The 17,055-nt window shown below is 41.4% G+C and overlaps 1 protein-coding gene and 2 long non-coding RNA genes across 10 annotated transcripts; 2 read left to right on the top strand and 1 right to left on the bottom strand.

Moving 5' to 3' along the window:
- Positions 1-2,689: 2,689 nt before the first annotated feature.
- LOC112270214 lies at positions 2,690-4,756 on the bottom strand. Its single transcript, XR_002962613.1, has 2 exons — positions 4,212-4,756; positions 2,690-4,083 (listed from the first exon to the last, which is right to left on the bottom strand). It is a non-coding gene; the product is annotated as an uncharacterized LOC112270214 (long non-coding RNA).
- A 1,596-nt stretch (positions 4,757-6,352) lies between these two features.
- On the top strand, positions 6,353-11,225 carry LOC104581555. Of its 8 annotated transcripts, none has more exons than XR_001405519.2 (6): positions 6,355-6,867; positions 8,459-8,529; positions 8,856-8,943; positions 9,304-10,229; positions 10,313-10,807; positions 10,892-11,225. It is a non-coding gene; the product is annotated as an uncharacterized LOC104581555 (long non-coding RNA). The 8 variants fall into 8 exon arrangements; XR_001405518.2 differs by having other exon boundaries at positions 8,839-8,943; XR_001405513.2 differs by having other exon boundaries at positions 6,353-6,867; positions 8,459-10,229; positions 10,313-10,419; positions 10,571-10,807.
- A 2,275-nt stretch (positions 11,226-13,500) lies between these two features.
- Positions 13,501-16,535, top strand: LOC100842730 (reticulon-like protein B1). Its single transcript, XM_003563783.4, has 5 exons — positions 13,501-13,908; positions 15,319-15,499; positions 15,574-15,715; positions 15,816-15,885; positions 15,978-16,535. Exons 1-5 carry the CDS (start codon positions 13,686-13,688, stop codon positions 16,145-16,147), a joined length of 786 nt encoding a protein of 261 aa, XP_003563831.1. The 5' UTR covers positions 13,501-13,685; the 3' UTR covers positions 16,148-16,535.
- Positions 16,536-17,055: the final 520 nt, after the last annotated feature.

Below are 17,055 nucleotides of genomic sequence, written 5' to 3'. Positions count from 1 at the left end.
GTCAGGAAGCGGGTTTTTCTTTGTAATAAGGCTCCTGGGCCTGATGGGTTCCCTGCGGAGTTCTATCAGGTTTTTCGGAAGGTTATAAAAGTTGACTTGTTGGCCCTCTTCGTCCAACTTCAACATGGGGAGCTGCCATTGTTTAAGTTGAACTTTGTGGTTGTTACCCTTATTCCTAAAAAAGAAAATGCGGTCCAGATTCAGCAGTACATACCCATTTGTTTGCTTAATGTTAGCTTCAAGATTTTCACGAAAGTCGGTACAAATTGCATTTCTAGGATAGCCCAAGGTGTGATTCGACCGACTCAAATGGCCTTTATGCCCGGTCGTCATATTCTTGAGGGGGTGATTGTTTTGCATGAGACCATTCATGAGCTTCATCGTAAGAAAATGAATGGTGTTCTCTTCAAAATTGATTTTGAGAAAGCATATGACAAGGTCAAATGGCCTTTTCTCCAGCAAGCATTGTGGATGAAAGGTTTTGACCCTAAGTGGTGCGAGTGCATTGCCCAATTTGTGCAAGGGGAAAGTGTGGGAGTAAAGGTTAATGACGACATTGGTCATTACTTCCAAACTCGGAAAGGTTTGAGACAAGGAGATCCTCTATCCCCGATTCTTTTTAATATTGTCGCGGACATGCTTGCTATTCTTATCGATAAGGCTAAAGATGATGGTCAAGTGGTAGGCCTCATCCCTCATTTGGTGGAGGGAGGAGTGTCTATCTTCCAATATGCTGACGATATGATTATTTCTATGGATCATATTTAGAAAAGGTTGTTAATATGAAGTTGATCTTGTGGTGTTTTGAACAGTTGTCGGGCCTTAAAATTAACTTTCACAAGAGTGAAATTTTCTGTTTCGGTCAGGCTCAAGTGTGTGAGGATGACTATAACAGATTTTTGGTTGCATATGTGGAACTCTCCCATTTCATTATCTGGGGATTCCAATTCATTATAGGAAATTACTCAATAGGGAATGGAAAGCTGTTGAAGACCGTTTTGAGAAAAAGTTGGGGAGTTGGAAGGGCAAGTTACTCTCGTACGGAGATCGACTTATCCTGATTAATTTGGTACTTACGAGCATGCTTATGTTAATACCCGCTGGGGTACGACAATGATTGGATTTCTACATATCGCACTTCTTTTGGCAATTAGATAACCAGAAGCGAAAATATCGATTGACAAAATGGAATATTATCTGTCGCCCTAAAGATCAGGGCAGACTAGGCATTGAGTTGTTGGACCTCAAAAATAAGTGTTTACTCAGCAAATGGTTGTTTAAACTATTTAATGAAGATGGTCTGTGGCAGCAGCTCCTTCGTAATAAGTATCTTCATTCTAACACCATCTCCCAAGCAAAGTTATGACCGGCTAATTCCCCTTTTTGGAAGTGCCTAATGCCAGTTAAAGATGAGTTCTTTAACAAAGGCACATTTATTTCAGGAGATGGTCGTGGTACTGGATTTTGGGAAGATACTTGGTTGGGGGATAGTCCTCTTGTGCTTCAATATCCATCATTATTTAACATTGTGCAACGGAAAAATGTTCTTGTGGCCGATGTTTTATCGACGGTGCCCCTGAACGTTGAGTTTAGACGTTTACTAACTGGAAATAAGTGGACATCTTGGTTGCACTTAGTCCAGCGATTAATGATGGTTAATCTTTCCACCACGCCAGACAGATTTTGGTGGACGTTAACTCCCTCTGGGGTTTTCTCGGTTAAATCTATGTACAGAGATTTAATGGATAGCCCTATGGGTTTCTCGCAGTATTATCTTTGGAAATTAAAAATTTCCCTAAAAGTTAAGATTTTTATGTGGTTTCTTGACCGAAAATTGTTGCTTACGAAGGATAATCTAGCCAAAAGGAACTGGACAGGATGTATGAAATGTTGATTTTGTGACATCGAGGAGTCCATTCATCATTTATTCATCACTTGTCCCTATGCCCAACTCGTGTGGCGAATTATTTACATTGCCTTTAATTTGCCTCCCCCTACCAATATTTCTAATTTGTTTGGGAATTGGTTAAATGGGATAGACAAAAAGACTAAGGGGCTCACATTCAGGTGGGAGTGTCTGCTGTCTGTTGAGCTATTTGGAATTGTCGAAATGATATTATTTTTAACAGGGCTAGAGTTGTTCACTTTTTGCAGGTTATTTTCATGGCCACCGCTCTAATCCGCCTTTGGTCCCTCCTCCTCCCTGTGGACAAGCGGGAGCTTTCGGCTTCTGGGTGCACTCGGCTAGAGATGGTCGCTCAGGATATCTCCAACCTGGCTGGCTGGCGGCCTGTTGCTACATTGCAAGATGCATAGGAATTATCTTCAGGATCTTTGTTTTATTTGGCTTATCTTTGTCTTCACTTTGTGTGATTCATGAATTTTGTACTGAGATGTTTTAACTTTGCAATAAATTGGCTGTGTGCATTGCTTCGATGCAGAGTCCGAGGAGCCCCCCTTTTCGAAAAAAAATATATTTCTGCGTAAGAAAACTACACTTATCATACTATGATACTGAAATGCATGTTAACTAATAGCCTGACATATTTGAGCCTGATGTTAGCATATGAGCCCATATGATGGAGGTTAATCAAAGCTAAAATAGTAAGTCATGTACATATGAGCCTGATGTTAGCATATGAGCCCATTCAGTACACTTTTTCCAATTTGTGATATGGCAAGCTTGCCAGAGTTGTAAGCCCCATGATTAATATGTAAAACTCTACCACCATGTATCTTTAAATAAAGTCACTGTAATGTTTTCTTTGCAAACTTTTGCAATATAGTAATTTATATTTATTGCAGATAGAGAACGCATGTATACTGATTACTGAATGAAGCTTGGACTTGTACTCAAGACTCAAGAAGAAAATCAACTCTGTTCTCTGCATGGAGAATGGCACTAAATAATCCAAATGCTTAGTATGGATATCTCATCAGTTATCGTCTGATGCAACACAGCAAAGAAGAAAATATTAGCTAACATACAAAACGATTACACAAGTTATGTACGTCTTATTTAGAAGAACAAAACCAGTAGTGAGAACCATAGGCTTATCACCATGACCATGTGCAAAGTAGTCTTAGTCGATGAAAAGGATATGTAAATGGAACCTAATAGCAGGGAGGCCTTATTGCAACCTATTTTCCTGATTCTAATATATCACGTTTTATAAGAGTTGTACGGTACTTGGGAATGATGTCAATGCACTAAAAATCTTTGTTACCAAAGCCAAGAGAATCTGCCGCATCTGATCACAATCTGAGCATCTTAAAACATTGCCATCAAATGAATGTCTCCCATTGATCATAAGTAACATTAGGGTATAATCGTAACTCAAAGTTGTTAGGTGACCGCAAAAATCTATAGTTACTATACCTAGTAATGTTAAAGCAAATGTTTGCCAGTGGAGATTTACAGTGTCCAAACATGATCCAATTTTGAGCATATAAAAACAAAATGATCCATCCAACAACCTTGCCATAGCTCTAGTTATCTAAAATTTTGAGGTTACAACCCTAAATTGTACCAAGGAAATTTCAAACAACTAAAAGAGGGCTGCTTCGATCTTAGAGCAACTTAATAAGGGGTAATTATGTATTGATAATGATAATTATCTGATAATGGCCCATAATGCTGGAATTATCCAATATCTAATAGGTTCACATTGGGAATGAGCTACGCTGTGGACTAAAATGCAACAATTTAATTTTTTAGGAAAAAAAGTGCAACAATTTCAATCACAATACGAGGCAGAATAGCTTGAGTTTTTGATACTTCACAGCACCGAAACTACACTTTGTGGCATATTTGCAGTCTTTAATTAAAAGCTTGAGTTCACATTAGTAAGTATACTACTCCCTCCGGCTGGTATTACTTGTCTCAAATTTGCCCAAAAACGAATGTATCTATGTGTAAAAAACGTCTAGATACATGTAATATTTCATCAAGTAATTCCGGACGGAGGGAGTACTAAAATAGACAGGACAAACCCAACGCATAAACTAAACTGCATTCCCTTTGACCACTGTCGGTGACCAAGCACTCCCATCTGAACTACTTAGTCGCTAGCTTTCGTCCTCCTTACAACAAACAAAGATCTGTTGTCCTTAGTTTGAACTGGGTCGAAGCTCACAAACCTCAAACAAAAAGAACAAATTTTGCAATGGAAGTATGAAGCAGCAAGAAAGGGGTTAGAAATGTAACTCACCGTCTTCGGTCCAATCTGCGAGAGTTCCCTCTTCACCTCATCAATGGATAACTCCCGCAGTTACTCAAGGCAAATCACGCTGTGGAGGCCGGAAGCGAAGAGTCGGACCTCGCCGGAGAGGCCGGAAGCTTCCGCTTGGGCTGCCGGGTCATCTTGTCGGTTGCAGCATGGAGGCGGCTAGCTGTTGGCGGTGACGCGCGCGTGGGGAGGCAAGGTCATAGTAGGCCGGCTGACCTCGGGCTTGAGTTGAGGAGGCCAGAACAGCGTATACGGCGACGCGACCTAGGGGAGAGGCGACCGGCGGTGGATAATCGTGCAAGTGAAGCGAGCGGCAGCCACCGGCGGCAGGCAGCGGGATCACCGGGAGCAGCGGCATACAGCGGAAGAAAGGCCGAGGCCCGTGGGCAGCAGCGCCGCCGCTGTTGGACGCAAAGAGGGGGAGGCTGGTGGCGACAGGGATTCAAACCCTACCCACGGGGCAAGCGAGAGAGAGATTGGGGGCTTGGTGGGTGGGCGTTGTGCACTGAGAGGAAAGAGTAATTCTACGGACAATCTAATAAACAACCTATTGACAGATTATTTATCATTCTATGTCTGCTGTTTATAATTTTTAGTAGAAATTTTTTAGACAGCGTATAAACAGACTATTGTATATACTATCTGTAAGATTGTCTCTAAGTCACATGCAAAACACTATAGATGGCTGGGTGTTTGTACCTTTGTACATGCCCTAATTAGAACGCATAGAAAGTTAGGAACGGTGACGGAAGTGGCCACGTAACGTAAAACGGACGGCGGTCGAAGTGGCAACGTAAGGGTGAGAATCCTCAGCCCCTTCACAGGGGTAATAGATTTTGTGGCAAAAAGAAGCAGCATTTATTTTAAGTGGCATTATGGTATGAGTATGCATATCACAACTAACATAAACTAGATTAAAATTCACATTACAATAAAAACGTATGCATCTATCTAATTTAGTGTCACTCCTTCGATAATTCATCATCCTATTGTTGCCTTGTAACCGTTTGAGTTTAACTGGTGTTTCGGTGTAACTCCATAGTATATTGATAGTATATACTATTCCCTCCATTACACAAACAACTCATATAACTTTTTCTCATTTGTTTCATAATACGTCTCATTTCTCTCTCGCTTCCCGCACCCAGTCAATAACTACTCACATCCATCTGCTGTTAATCCAACTAAATTGCTTCGCATACGATGGTTTATGTCCGACAGCTGGATGACATGGCTTCATTCCCTTCAGGCTTTTGCTTCCGAGATTCGTTTGCTTCCCAAGGGCACGGCCTTACTCTGCCCGCATCAGAAATTCACTACTCACGAAGTTATCTCTTCAGTTTAGATGAAGAAAATAGCTCCTTTGCAAGGAGCTGTCCTCCCGCCGCCGCCATGGAGACGGAAGGGAACGGGCTCTCCAGCAGCCGCCACTGGTCCACTCTAGCTCCTCCGTCCCGCTTGCTACTAACTATAGGGAAAGATATTTGCAGATAAAAAAAGGATGGGACAACCTGAAAGTTGGGGTCGGCGGCGGAGGCAACATCGTAGCAGAGGCAGAGCGCCGGAGCGAGCTGGAGGCCTGGAGCTGGTAAGCCTTCTCCGCTTGCTGCACCCAGATTTTTCTGCCACGGTCGCTGCTCAGCGGTCGGTCCGCGTCGCCCTTGCTCTCCCTTTACGAGACGTCAACGGTGGAGACGAGGAGAAGTCCTCGCCACCGACAATGCTCTCGCTGGACTGCCGCCGCACACGGCCCCATCCAGTTCACCACACCAATGCCGAGCTATTTTCCCGCGGTGGCACTCCCCTCTATTTCCTGCGGCGGCGGGAAAGAAACAGTGCGCGAGAGCCCGAGCAATTCTGTCGACGTGACGAAGAAGCTATTTTCTCATGCATGTACACTCGTTATTTGACGCTGTCACCAGATCCCAGTCCGGACAGCCGATGAGGACGGAGCAATCCGGCGCAGGGTGACAGCCTCACAAGCACAAGGGAGAAGACGGCCGTGACTATGAGTGCTTTAGATTGGTCTTGGGCTTGGGCCTAAGTTTCATCCTAGGCTTAGCTTTTGGGTACGAAAGAGACCGATATGAAGCCACCCCGGGTGTCGTACGCATCTTTTCGTCCGTCCGTCCGAGCGTCGACCGTGCGTCCTCTAGCGATTCCCCGATCCAGGCCCACGAGAAAAACCAGCGAAAAAAATTCCACCGATTACCAAATCAATCCCTCCTCCTGCGCCCTGATCCAGTCTCCCAATCCGGGGCTCCTCCCCGCAGCCCTCCAGATCGGCGCCGCCGCCCCATCTTCTCCTCGCTGTTCTCGTCTCCTCCCGTCTCCCTTCCGATCCGCTCCCGTCTCCAGTCTCCCTTCCTCCGCCCGTCTCCTCCTCTGTGTGCGCCGCCACCCCTCTTCCCTCCCGCCACCTCCTCCAGCGCTCCGGCGCCGACCCGAAACCAGACCAGGCAATGGGCAGCGGCGGTTCGAGCAGCCGGCGGCTACGGCAGCAACCTTGAGCAGTGGAGGTGATGCCCTCCTCGGCACGGACGGTGGCGGTATCCTTTTATTTTATCTTAGGTATGGACTCAGTACAGAAGATGCAGCCTTCAAAGTTCAAAGCAGAGCTCTGTGACTTGTATGCCAGGTGAGCATCGCTGCCCTTGCGGTCTGCATTTGACTTCTATGTTGAGTGGTAATGTATAGCGAACAAATCATATGTGTTCTAGGTGCCAATTTGTTCTGGTTATCCGTTATCCTACATGGCTACACCTCTCTTAGAAATCACCCCCTCCTGTCCCAAGAAGGTGTCAGTTTTGACATCTTACACGTCAACATGCAAATTTATTATTTTAATATTTCTGTGAATGCACAGATCTATGCTATTTTGGAAATACTTTGATATTCAGTCATATCATTTATACATGACAAATATATTAACTGTTGAAGATTTTGTCAGTCCAAGTGAGAAGGATTTAACTGAACATTTCTTCTCATTTTTGAACTTCTGTGACATTAAGTTTACTCAGTCCTTGAATGTTTTACTACTCCCTCCGTCCAACAAAGGATGTCTCAAGTTTGATTAAATTTGAATGCATCTATACACTAAGTCATGTCTAGATACATCCAAATTTTGACAAACTTGAGACATCTTTTGTTGGACGGAGGGAGTATCTTTTTAGCAAGCACCTATAAATTGCCCACGACCTGGCAGTTCTGTAGTTTGATATTTGTGTGATTACCCTCCTGAACATCAGTCATTAGCTGAAAATTCATAGGAAATTCAGGACAAGTTTTACCATCCCCTTATTTAGTTATTATCTCAATGCTATTGACCAGTGCTGAAATGATTCTGTTCCCTTAATCGTGTTTGCCGTTCTCTGAAAATTCATACAGCAGTCAGCAGTCCAATTAATATAAACAAATATATGAACTGCTGGTTTTCGGTTGTTCGCCTTTGTTGAAGCTGCTATAAAACACTTACATGAAGCTGCTATACAGTAGTCAGCAGTCCAATTAATATAAACAAATATATGAACTGCTGGTTTTCGGTTGTTCGCCTTTGTTGAAGCTGCTATAAAACACTTACATGAAGCTGCTATACAGTAGTCAGCAGTCCAATTAATATAAACAAATATATGAACTGCTGGTTCTTCTTAGCGTAATTTAATATGTCATACGTCGGCAATATGTAAGTGTTTTATTCTAATTTTCCAAGATCATTCCAGGATTTTACCTCCTTGCCAAAGTAGAAGAGGCTGCAGACAAACCTATTTATAGGTGGACCCATCAGATTGTTAGTGGCCATACTCTTAAGCATCTATGTGCTGCAAAAGTTGTGTTTAGTACATAAACAAGGTTTGAAGGGTTAAAATTAATTGTGTTGCCACATTTTATTCTCAGTACAACAAGTCCAAATTGTGTGTGTGTGTTTTGCAAAATAACGGACCAGCAAGTATTATAATTGTGCTGACCACTCCACCCCCAAATGAACCGAAGACATGCATGCAGATTTCCCAAATAGATTTTTAGAATTTGTGATATAATGCTGTGCTTGTAAACTTGGGAAACTAAATAATAGAGTTGTGTCCTGTTTAAGAAAGGTATGTTTGATTAATCATAGACAAACCAGTTAATCTTTTATTTGGATGCTAATTTGCTTTTTATTGAAAGAGCAGCCTTTCTATCCTTTTATCCACTACCGGCTAATCTCTTGCCTAATTTTCCCCTTATTTCAGAATATAGATTGTCTTCTTTTGTTGGATTGTTCCCACCAGGTGGTGGCAAAGCTATTGGTTGCTGCCTGAAGGTATGGTTCTGCACCTAACATGTATTGTTCGTGGGGTGTAAATGGTCTATTCCGGTTTCAAACTAACTATGGATCTAATGATGAGGGTTAGAAAAATTCATGACCAACTTGTGATGGATAAAGGGTATTCTGTTGATAACCTGAATCTGTCAGCAGTCACACCATCTTCATTTTTATGTGCAGAGAATAAATTTTGTCCCGTCTAGCTGATAACTCATTTCACGTATTGTTCTGGTCATGTATTCCTGTTGGTGTTTTTCTACTTTATTCTGATTTTTGTTCTGCACCTGTCGCCTCTCACTTGTGCAGCCACCTATGTTTTCCAGTGTATCGGTGATCTGTAGTTTTGTACTAAGGTGAGCAGGATACAACCAAGAGATGATGTGTGCTTCTAGCCTAAACTCAATCTGGATGGTTAGTCCTGTTACTTGATTTGGGAGATCCATGGCTAATAACGAAGTGCAGTTTTGGTTTCAAAATTTACTACACACAAGGCAACATTGCCTTCGATAGTAGTGTACAAATAGAAGTTCAGAAGTCCTCGAATTTTTTGTTTATGCTCTTTGGAGATCAGTCTAATAAGAAGTACTTAGGTGTCCTGTACCATTTGGGCATGACTTTAAGATGTCAAGTTGTTTTAGGTAACAGAATTACGGCTCCCAAGTAAAATGGACTCAATGACATGCCAAAATAATACTTTGACAACTTCTTGTTAACATGGTGAAATTTGTTTCAAAATAACATTGGATGTTTTCTCTAATCTCATCATTGTAGGAAATTACAAAGTCTGTGATGCTTGTCAGTCACTGAAATGAAGGCATGATATGTTTGCTGCCTTGAAACTGAAGCAAGAGATCCTTTTGTGTGAGTCATTTTCTATTTTTAAAGCACATGGAATGAGAATATTAAACTATTATCTAGCCCTGACACTCCTACAAAAGTGTGTGTTGCTAACATCACCTGGACTTGTTTAGCATTTAATGTCCCCATGTTTTCTTACACCCATTAGACATTGTGCTGTTTGAACAGCAGAAATACAGGCTAGCCTCCTTGTTTTTCCACCTACTCTCTGAATAATTAATACTTTCCTGTTGTTACCTTGATAATTCGGAAGTCATTACCAACTTATTGTCCTTTTATGTTGTTGATTATGAAAAAATAGTTTTGATCTTTCTTTACCAGGCCCTGTTGATCAAAGATCTTCATCCTATGGTGCGATCTAAAAGAAACGTTGTTATCTTCGGAAAAAAGATTTTTTTAAAGGGGTGTTTGGTGGTAGTCAAATAAATGAAAGAAAGATTCATCTCTTTGGATGTAGCTTAATTTGTGAAGTATGAAACGCAAAATCAGTAAATATCCTGTTTTACAGGAGAAGTACTGTAGAACTTGCAATGGCAAAAAATGCTATGAAGTTCCGGTACTATTGCACAGGCCTCAGATAACTGTAGGCATAGAACACTGCTATGTTGATTAGCTATTTTGATGATTCAGTAGGAAGTTGAGGGACTATTTATCTGGGTTCATGTCTCTTCCATTTATTATACTTCATGGGAAAATGATGCTCCGTTTGCAGTTTTCCTTTCGTTTCAAGGAATCTGGAATTTTATTATAAACCCAATTTGACCTTACAAAAAATAAGCAGCATTTCTCTAATGGAAGAAGCACACCCTTGCTGGGAAGAAGCTCTGATGCTGCTAAAGGTGCACGCTAGATTGTACTAATTTCTGCTTTTTTATGAGAAAGTTTAAGCTGAATTTTCTATCATTCTAATACTTATTTTTAGGCGATAGGGTCAAGTGTATCTCGGATCCTATGCAGCTTTTGAGACAGATCAGAGGTGATTCGTGGATAGAAAAGAAGAGCGGTAGCAAGCTACCTGTTTGTGTTGAAGTAACTCCTTGCAGCTCATCTAAAAATAAAAGACTCATTGCAGCTAGGAAACATTACATGTTCTGAACATCTGCAGCTAACATATATCGATGTTTGTTTCTTTAGCTCCTTGGTTTTTGTCCCTTGATGAAATCAATCTTCATCTGTACAGGAGCAGAGGTGGAAGTGTCCAATGTGTGGCCAGATTGTTCGCTTTATCAGGGGGTCACATTGTTTTGTTCTTTTCGGTAGCCTGTTTTTCCCCTCGACTGACCAGCATTTGGTTGAGTCTGACCTGAATTTAGGACAGTTGGTAACTGTACTTACTTTGCTCTAGAGCCGTAGGTGCTGTGAAAGCAGAGATCGGCATTGAATTTGGAAGAGCTGCAGATTGCCTCTACTCTTTGTGGTCTGCTATATTCTTGAACTGGTTGATCTGTAAAATCAGTTTGTTGTTTTGCTAAATATTTGTTTTTCTTGGTTTCTCTTGCAGCAAAATGGTCAATTTTGCATATTGTCAAAAGAAAACAAGAGATCTCAAATCTGCATATGGACACCAAGCAACATGCTGAAGGAAAGGGTGTCTGTACTTTTTGAGCTTGCTCCTTTGCCTCCACAAGGCCTGGACGCCTGGTCACTTAGGATGTATTGTGTTTAGTCTGTAGTTATTTAGAGATGATGTGTCAGACTGTCGGTAGTTCATCATTTGTTCTGTGAATATCTGGAAACCATCTGTTGCAATGTTCTTGTTTCCTCATACTTTTGTTTCATTGGACACATGAGCAGATTGACATTTTAATTTTAGATGATTTGATGCATGGATTTGATGTATGTGTCTATCTAAGTTTGCTTGCATAGGTCCTCTCTCTGCCACGTGCATGTTTTGTGTTCCGTAGCAACGCCCGGGTAACTTACTAGTGTATGGTGATTTTCGTCATACGTATAGGAGCGCCGTTAATCCAATACGAATGGTCAGGTACTAGAAACATGAACTTCCTTGATCCAAGTGCACAAATATATATGACTCGTTTTGTGAACGGAGGTAGTAATGGCCATTTTATTTTGTAATCGTTTTATTTGTTTAAACATTAAACAATGTTGCTAGTATTTTAGTTTTTGTTGACTAAGGCTAATAACAAACATATTTTTGGCCTTGAAGTTGTTTGAGTTTAACACGTGTTTGGGTGTAACTCCATAGTATATCGATAGTATATATTAATGGCATTTTTACCTTGTGATTGTTTTATCTGTTTAAACATTAAACATTGTTGCTAGTATTCTAATTTTTGTTGATTAAGATTAATAACTAACATATTTTAAGCACTTTACTTTTGAAGATATTACGGATTAAAACGTTAATCGCTTAATTCCAAAACAAATGTCCCTTTAATTACCTTGTGGTATTTTTTATCTAATTAAGTCCCCACGTAACTAATACCGAATGGTGTATATTATTAGGGAAAATAAGGTACTATTGGCTCCCGCATCTTATACACTACTATGTGATAGTCTGTATATACCACTTTATCATTTTTAATATATCCATACAATATTTCGAAGACGTTCCAAATTGAATTTTGTGAATATTATAAGTTGGTAGATAGTTTTTCGTACTATTGGTACATAATTTTAGAAATCACTAATATTTGTACATACAATGTAGAGAAACTTAAAAACCTATACATATATACTAACTACAAAATAGTATATATATTCTACGTACTATGTAAAATACCCTATATAGTCTATACAACATACTAAATACTCATGATTACGTGAAATACTACCTAAATTATCCGAATAAAACATATATCAGCCACACTATTGTACTCCACCCATCACTTTTAACATGACAGTTAAATTTCTTGTTTCATCTCAAATTGTCAAGCATATTTTGTCTCTCTCCCAGCATGATCTCTTTTTGTTTTGAAACCTCCCAACATGACTTTTATGGTCCTCTCTAAGTTTGCACTTCAAAATGCTTCATGGACACTTTACAGCACACACTTCTTGTTGTTGGATGGTCCGAATTAGCATAATTGTGAGCTTCATGGTTCTCGTATACAGGGATTACGCCCTTTTAAAAAGGGACTGAAGGAGGATCTACTACTATTTCCGTCCAGGTTTATAAGGTCTGCGCGTGTTCCAATATGCATTATATTGCCCAAAAAATATATTATCATATTTGTAGTTAGATGAACTTTTGAATGATATATCTTTACGGCCAATAGCTTACGGCCAATAGCTTTACTCTTGAAAGACAGAGAAATCCTATGCGACCCACCCCCTAACGACCCCATGGAGTGGACCCAATTTTTGATCGTTAAGATATGAACGAGCGGAGAGATCAAGGAGAAGCAGCAGCTGTCTAGAATCATTCACGGGAGATCGTGAACATCGGAAGGAGGAGCAGCGGGTCCGGCATTGGGTCGTTCCCTGCAGGGTCGCATAAGATTTTTAGCTCAAAACATAATAGTTTTCAAGCAGTTTACCAAATTTTGTTAATGTACACTGCCAAAGTCTGACTCCAGCAGGGCGGCACATTTGTGCCGGACGGCGGGACGTCCGTGTCTGTCACGCGGACAAAAGCACGCACAGTGATCCATTTCGGCGGCCGTCTGCTTTCCATGTGTGCACTCCGTTTGTCCTTCCTCAGCTCCATTGTCCTCCCCTGATCCCCCAGTCCGTGACCATAACTAAATAATAAAACAAACCAAATGGTGAATGTGTTAGGGGCATCAGCAGATCCAAACAGACATAGGCCGGACAAGATCCTGTGAGATATCCGATTCGCCACCCAAACGGACCAAAAGAGATACATTTTGTGTTCATTTTGGAGTTGTCTTCAAGTCAACTGCGCCAAATGTGCTTGCATCTGACAGAAATGAGAGGAAAATCTCTGAAATGTTCAATATTAAAATTAGTTTTAAACGGGAATTGAAATATCCCGTCTCATATGAAAGAACTTTTTATTACCTGTATATGTTTTTTAGACACACACACATATATATATACACATGTACGTAAGTACCTACTCAAATACAGTCCCCTCGGGTGCACGTAGCACCTGCTCCACCGCCGAAAGGCACGGAGCGCCGTCACGGCCGCTAAACGGCGGTCCCTCTCGGGCTCTCGGCCCATAACTCCATATTCTAGAGATCTCCAAAACAGGATGCGAAGGCACACTTCCACATATTGCGCGCTTTACGAGAGCACAGACGAAGGGAGGGAGGGGAATTCGTGTTTAGCTTTCTTGTAGCTTCCTTCGCTCGCTCCGGGTGCCTATCATGTCCGATCCAGCCGAGGAGACCGTCGGCGCACCCCCACCGACTCCAGCAGCGGCCGCCGAGGGTGACTTGGCCCCTCCGCTGCCGGTGGAGCAGCCCGCCGACGCCTCGCCAGAGAAGGCGGTCCCGCCGGCGTCTTCTCCGGACACCACGGCAAGGTCCAGGGGGTTCAGGCTGCTCGGGGAGGACACCTCCGTGCATAAAGCTCTTGGAGGCGGTAAAAGTACGGAACTCTCCTTTCCTCCTTCTGTTTATTTTTGTCTGGCACGACTCCTGCTTAATTTTATTTTAACAGGACTCCTGCTTAATTTGGTTAATACTGTTAGTACTGGATTTTGTTTTTCATTCGGTAAATATTATTTCGTATATTGCTACATGGTCATGGATCTTCTAATATTTGCACTTGCTTCGTTGCCGTAGTTGTTATTTGTTAACTAATTTAAGGCTGGCTGCGCATTGTGTGAGCGCTCGATGGCGTTCACTTCACTTACATAGCTATCCTAAAATAGTTTCATAGCACATCTTTCCCCCCAAGAAAGCGCCCACCCGTAATTTTCTGAATTTTTGTTTATACTGGCGGCTTAGCTTCCTTTATCGAAAAAAAATGAATTCCTCAACCTGCAGATTAGCTTCCTTTATCGAAAAAAAATGAATTCCTCAACCTGCAGATAATGATAATAATCTGCCCTAAAAAAAAGGTAAAGTTCATCCACTGTTGACAGAGACCACTTAAAAAAAAATCTTTGTAGGATACTGTCCTGAACCCTTGTGGAAGATTCAAGAGAAGTCACACAGGAGTTTGTGCTAGTAAGCAACATATTGTTATCAAATTGAAATAGAAAATTTGATTATAGTTTCTTCCTAAAAAAGTACTAGCTACTTGCCTCCTTCGTAAATGAAGCTTTATACAGCTTTCTTGTTTGACCTGGTGCAGATGTAATAATGATGGTAAGTGCGAAATAGAAAGGTGAGCCTGAGCACAGCTGTTGGAATCAATATCTTTTTATACAGTTTCCTGTGGGTGGTATGTTTGCCCCGAAAGAATTGATGATTATTGTTGGTGACTGCCGGCAAGTGGCAACATCAACTATATGTCTGCTTTATTAATATCTGTATGAACTTAAGAACCTACTTAGAGCATCTCCATGCTAAGTACAACTTCATGCTAAGTAATAAGCTCTCCATTAGATAATATTTTCTTCTTTTTCTAACCGAAGGTTTTGAACCTCACCAATAGATTTTTTTGTGGGCCCCAATTTAAGAAACAATTATTGTCTGCCAACAGCAATTTTGATTGTTTTTGCTACTGGTATTGCATAAGGCTCCATTAGATGATATTTTTATCTTTTTTTAACCGAAGTTCTTTAACCTCACCAATAGATTTTTGGTGAGCCCCACTGTAAGAAACAATTATTGTCCCCCAACAGTAATTTTGATTGGTTTTGCTACTGGTATTGCATAAGTTCATTTCTTATTTAAGAAACAACTTCCTTCTAAATGAAATGCTGATTTGGCACCCTACATGAGATACTTGTTCTATTTCTCAGGACATCATGCAGTAATCTAAACGAAATTGTGAAGTCATGGCTGCATTGTGATAGTTCTAAATGCTCTGTTTTTGTTTCCTTTGCAGCTGCTGACGTACTGTTATGGAAAGACAAGAAGACCTCTGCTGTAGTGATTGGTGGTGCAACTGTCATATGGGTTCTATTCGAAGTGCTTGATTATCACCTCTTAACACTTATATCCCATGTGATGATCGGCATCCTGGCCATCTTGTTCATGTGGTCCAAAGCTACAACCTTTATCAAGAAGTGAGATATATTATGATTTCCACATGTTCTTGCTGTCACTGGTTCCAGTCTTGTTCACAAGTTGTGTTTTGCAGGAGTCCACCAGTATTTCCGGTGGTGCAGTTACCTGAAGATGTTGCTGTGAATGTGACACGGGCATTACGCAATGACATCAATAGAGCACTTCACCTGTTCCGGGAGATCGCGATGGGACATGACCTAAAGAAGTTTCTGGGTGTATGTTTTTTCTTTGGCATAAAAACTAATAGCAGTCCTCTACTTTGTTCTTTTTGTTGCTTGAGGATCGTGTAATTGTAAGTTTTCTTGTGCTTTTCAGGTGATTGCTGCTCTCTGGGTTCTCTCTGAAGTTGGAAGCTGCTGTAACTTCCTCACGTTGACATACGTTGGTAAATGCCTTCTTCTTACTCTACACAACAAAATCAAGAGCATATTCTATGTCCTAAGCAATTCGACTGATGGATTTGAGATCCCAAAACAGTTGTCCTAATGGTCCACAGCGTCCCGATCTTGTACGACAAGTACCAGGACAAGGTGGATCACTTTGCCGGGAAGGCCCATACAGAGGCGTGCAGGCATTACGAGGTGCTGGACACCAAGGTTCTGAGCAAGATACCCAGGGGTCCGGCGAAAGCCAAGAAGCAGACCTAGAATACTGGGCGTTCTCGGTTTCTGGTTCCATCGTCCATATATATATGGCTAGCGGGGGCTGTGCTGGCGCTGCTGCTGTTTCTGTGTTGCTGTAAATCTCTTCATTTCCCTCGATGCTACAAGATACCTTACCATGGACTGTACCTAGTTAGCTGTATATTCGACTGGAGAACTTTGGAATGCTACGTTTTACTACTGCTGTTTGTACATACGGGTGACATCCGGCGCACATCCGCCACGTGTGTTTTGGTGGAGTAATGTGGCAACCCAGACCGGTAATGATCCGGAATCTTTGTGTATTCCGTGGTAATGATCTGGAATCTCTGTGTATTTTGTACTAATTTCTGGATCAATATCTTGTACACACAGTCCGAGATGAGATAGAAAACACATGTCTTTTTTTTTACCGATAAACAATAATCCAGAGTACATATTTTATTACACAGCGAAAAATTAAATTGAACACCAATGAGTCCATCAAAGCCACAGGTTTGTTAAGTATATAGCCGTGACCCTGCGTAACTTTTTTTGATACGTCAACATTTGCACGTGATAGGTGCAGGTCAGTACATTAAATGTACTGAATGTACATTGAATGTACTTGCAAGTAGATACTTGTGTGGTTAGGAGAAAATGCAAATACCTACTTAAGGATAAGTCATAAATCATCCTCTTGACTAGACTTAGTAGCTCAAAATTCGTCCGTAACTAGGGGCATGGCTAATCGATTAGATTGACACTCTGCAGAGGTTTGTACATTTTACCCACAGACACAATCAGTCCAAAGTGTTGCCTAACGATAAGCGTGCGCAACAGGTAAAGATTGTGACGAAGTCTTTCACTAGAAGCCCCTTATACTTAATCCTGGCACCGCCCGTTCCATAAAGCACATTGGTCCCTCTCCGGAT

The sequence above is a fragment of the Brachypodium distachyon genome, chromosome 1, assembly GCF_000005505.3.
Source record: "Brachypodium distachyon strain Bd21 chromosome 1, Brachypodium_distachyon_v3.0, whole genome shotgun sequence".
Lineage (NCBI taxonomy): Eukaryota > Viridiplantae > Streptophyta > Magnoliopsida > Poales > Poaceae > Brachypodium > Brachypodium distachyon.
This window is presented reverse-complemented; position numbering and strand designations above follow the sequence as displayed.

What these genes read in the sequence shown, in the direction of transcription:
- LOC100842730 (XM_003563783.4), top strand. Translation starts at nt 13,686, where the DNA reads ATGTCCGATCCAGCCGAGGAGACCGTCGGCGCACCCCCACCGACTCCA. An exon ending in ACCTAAAGAAGTTTCTGGGT is followed by an intron (nt 15,716 to 15,815) that starts GTATGTTTTTTC and finishes TGTGCTTTTCAG; the next exon opens with GTGATTGCTGCTCTCTGGGT. An exon ending in CCTCACGTTGACATACGTTG is followed by an intron (nt 15,886 to 15,977) that starts GTAAATGCCTTC and finishes ATCCCAAAACAG; the next exon opens with TTGTCCTAATGGTCCACAGC.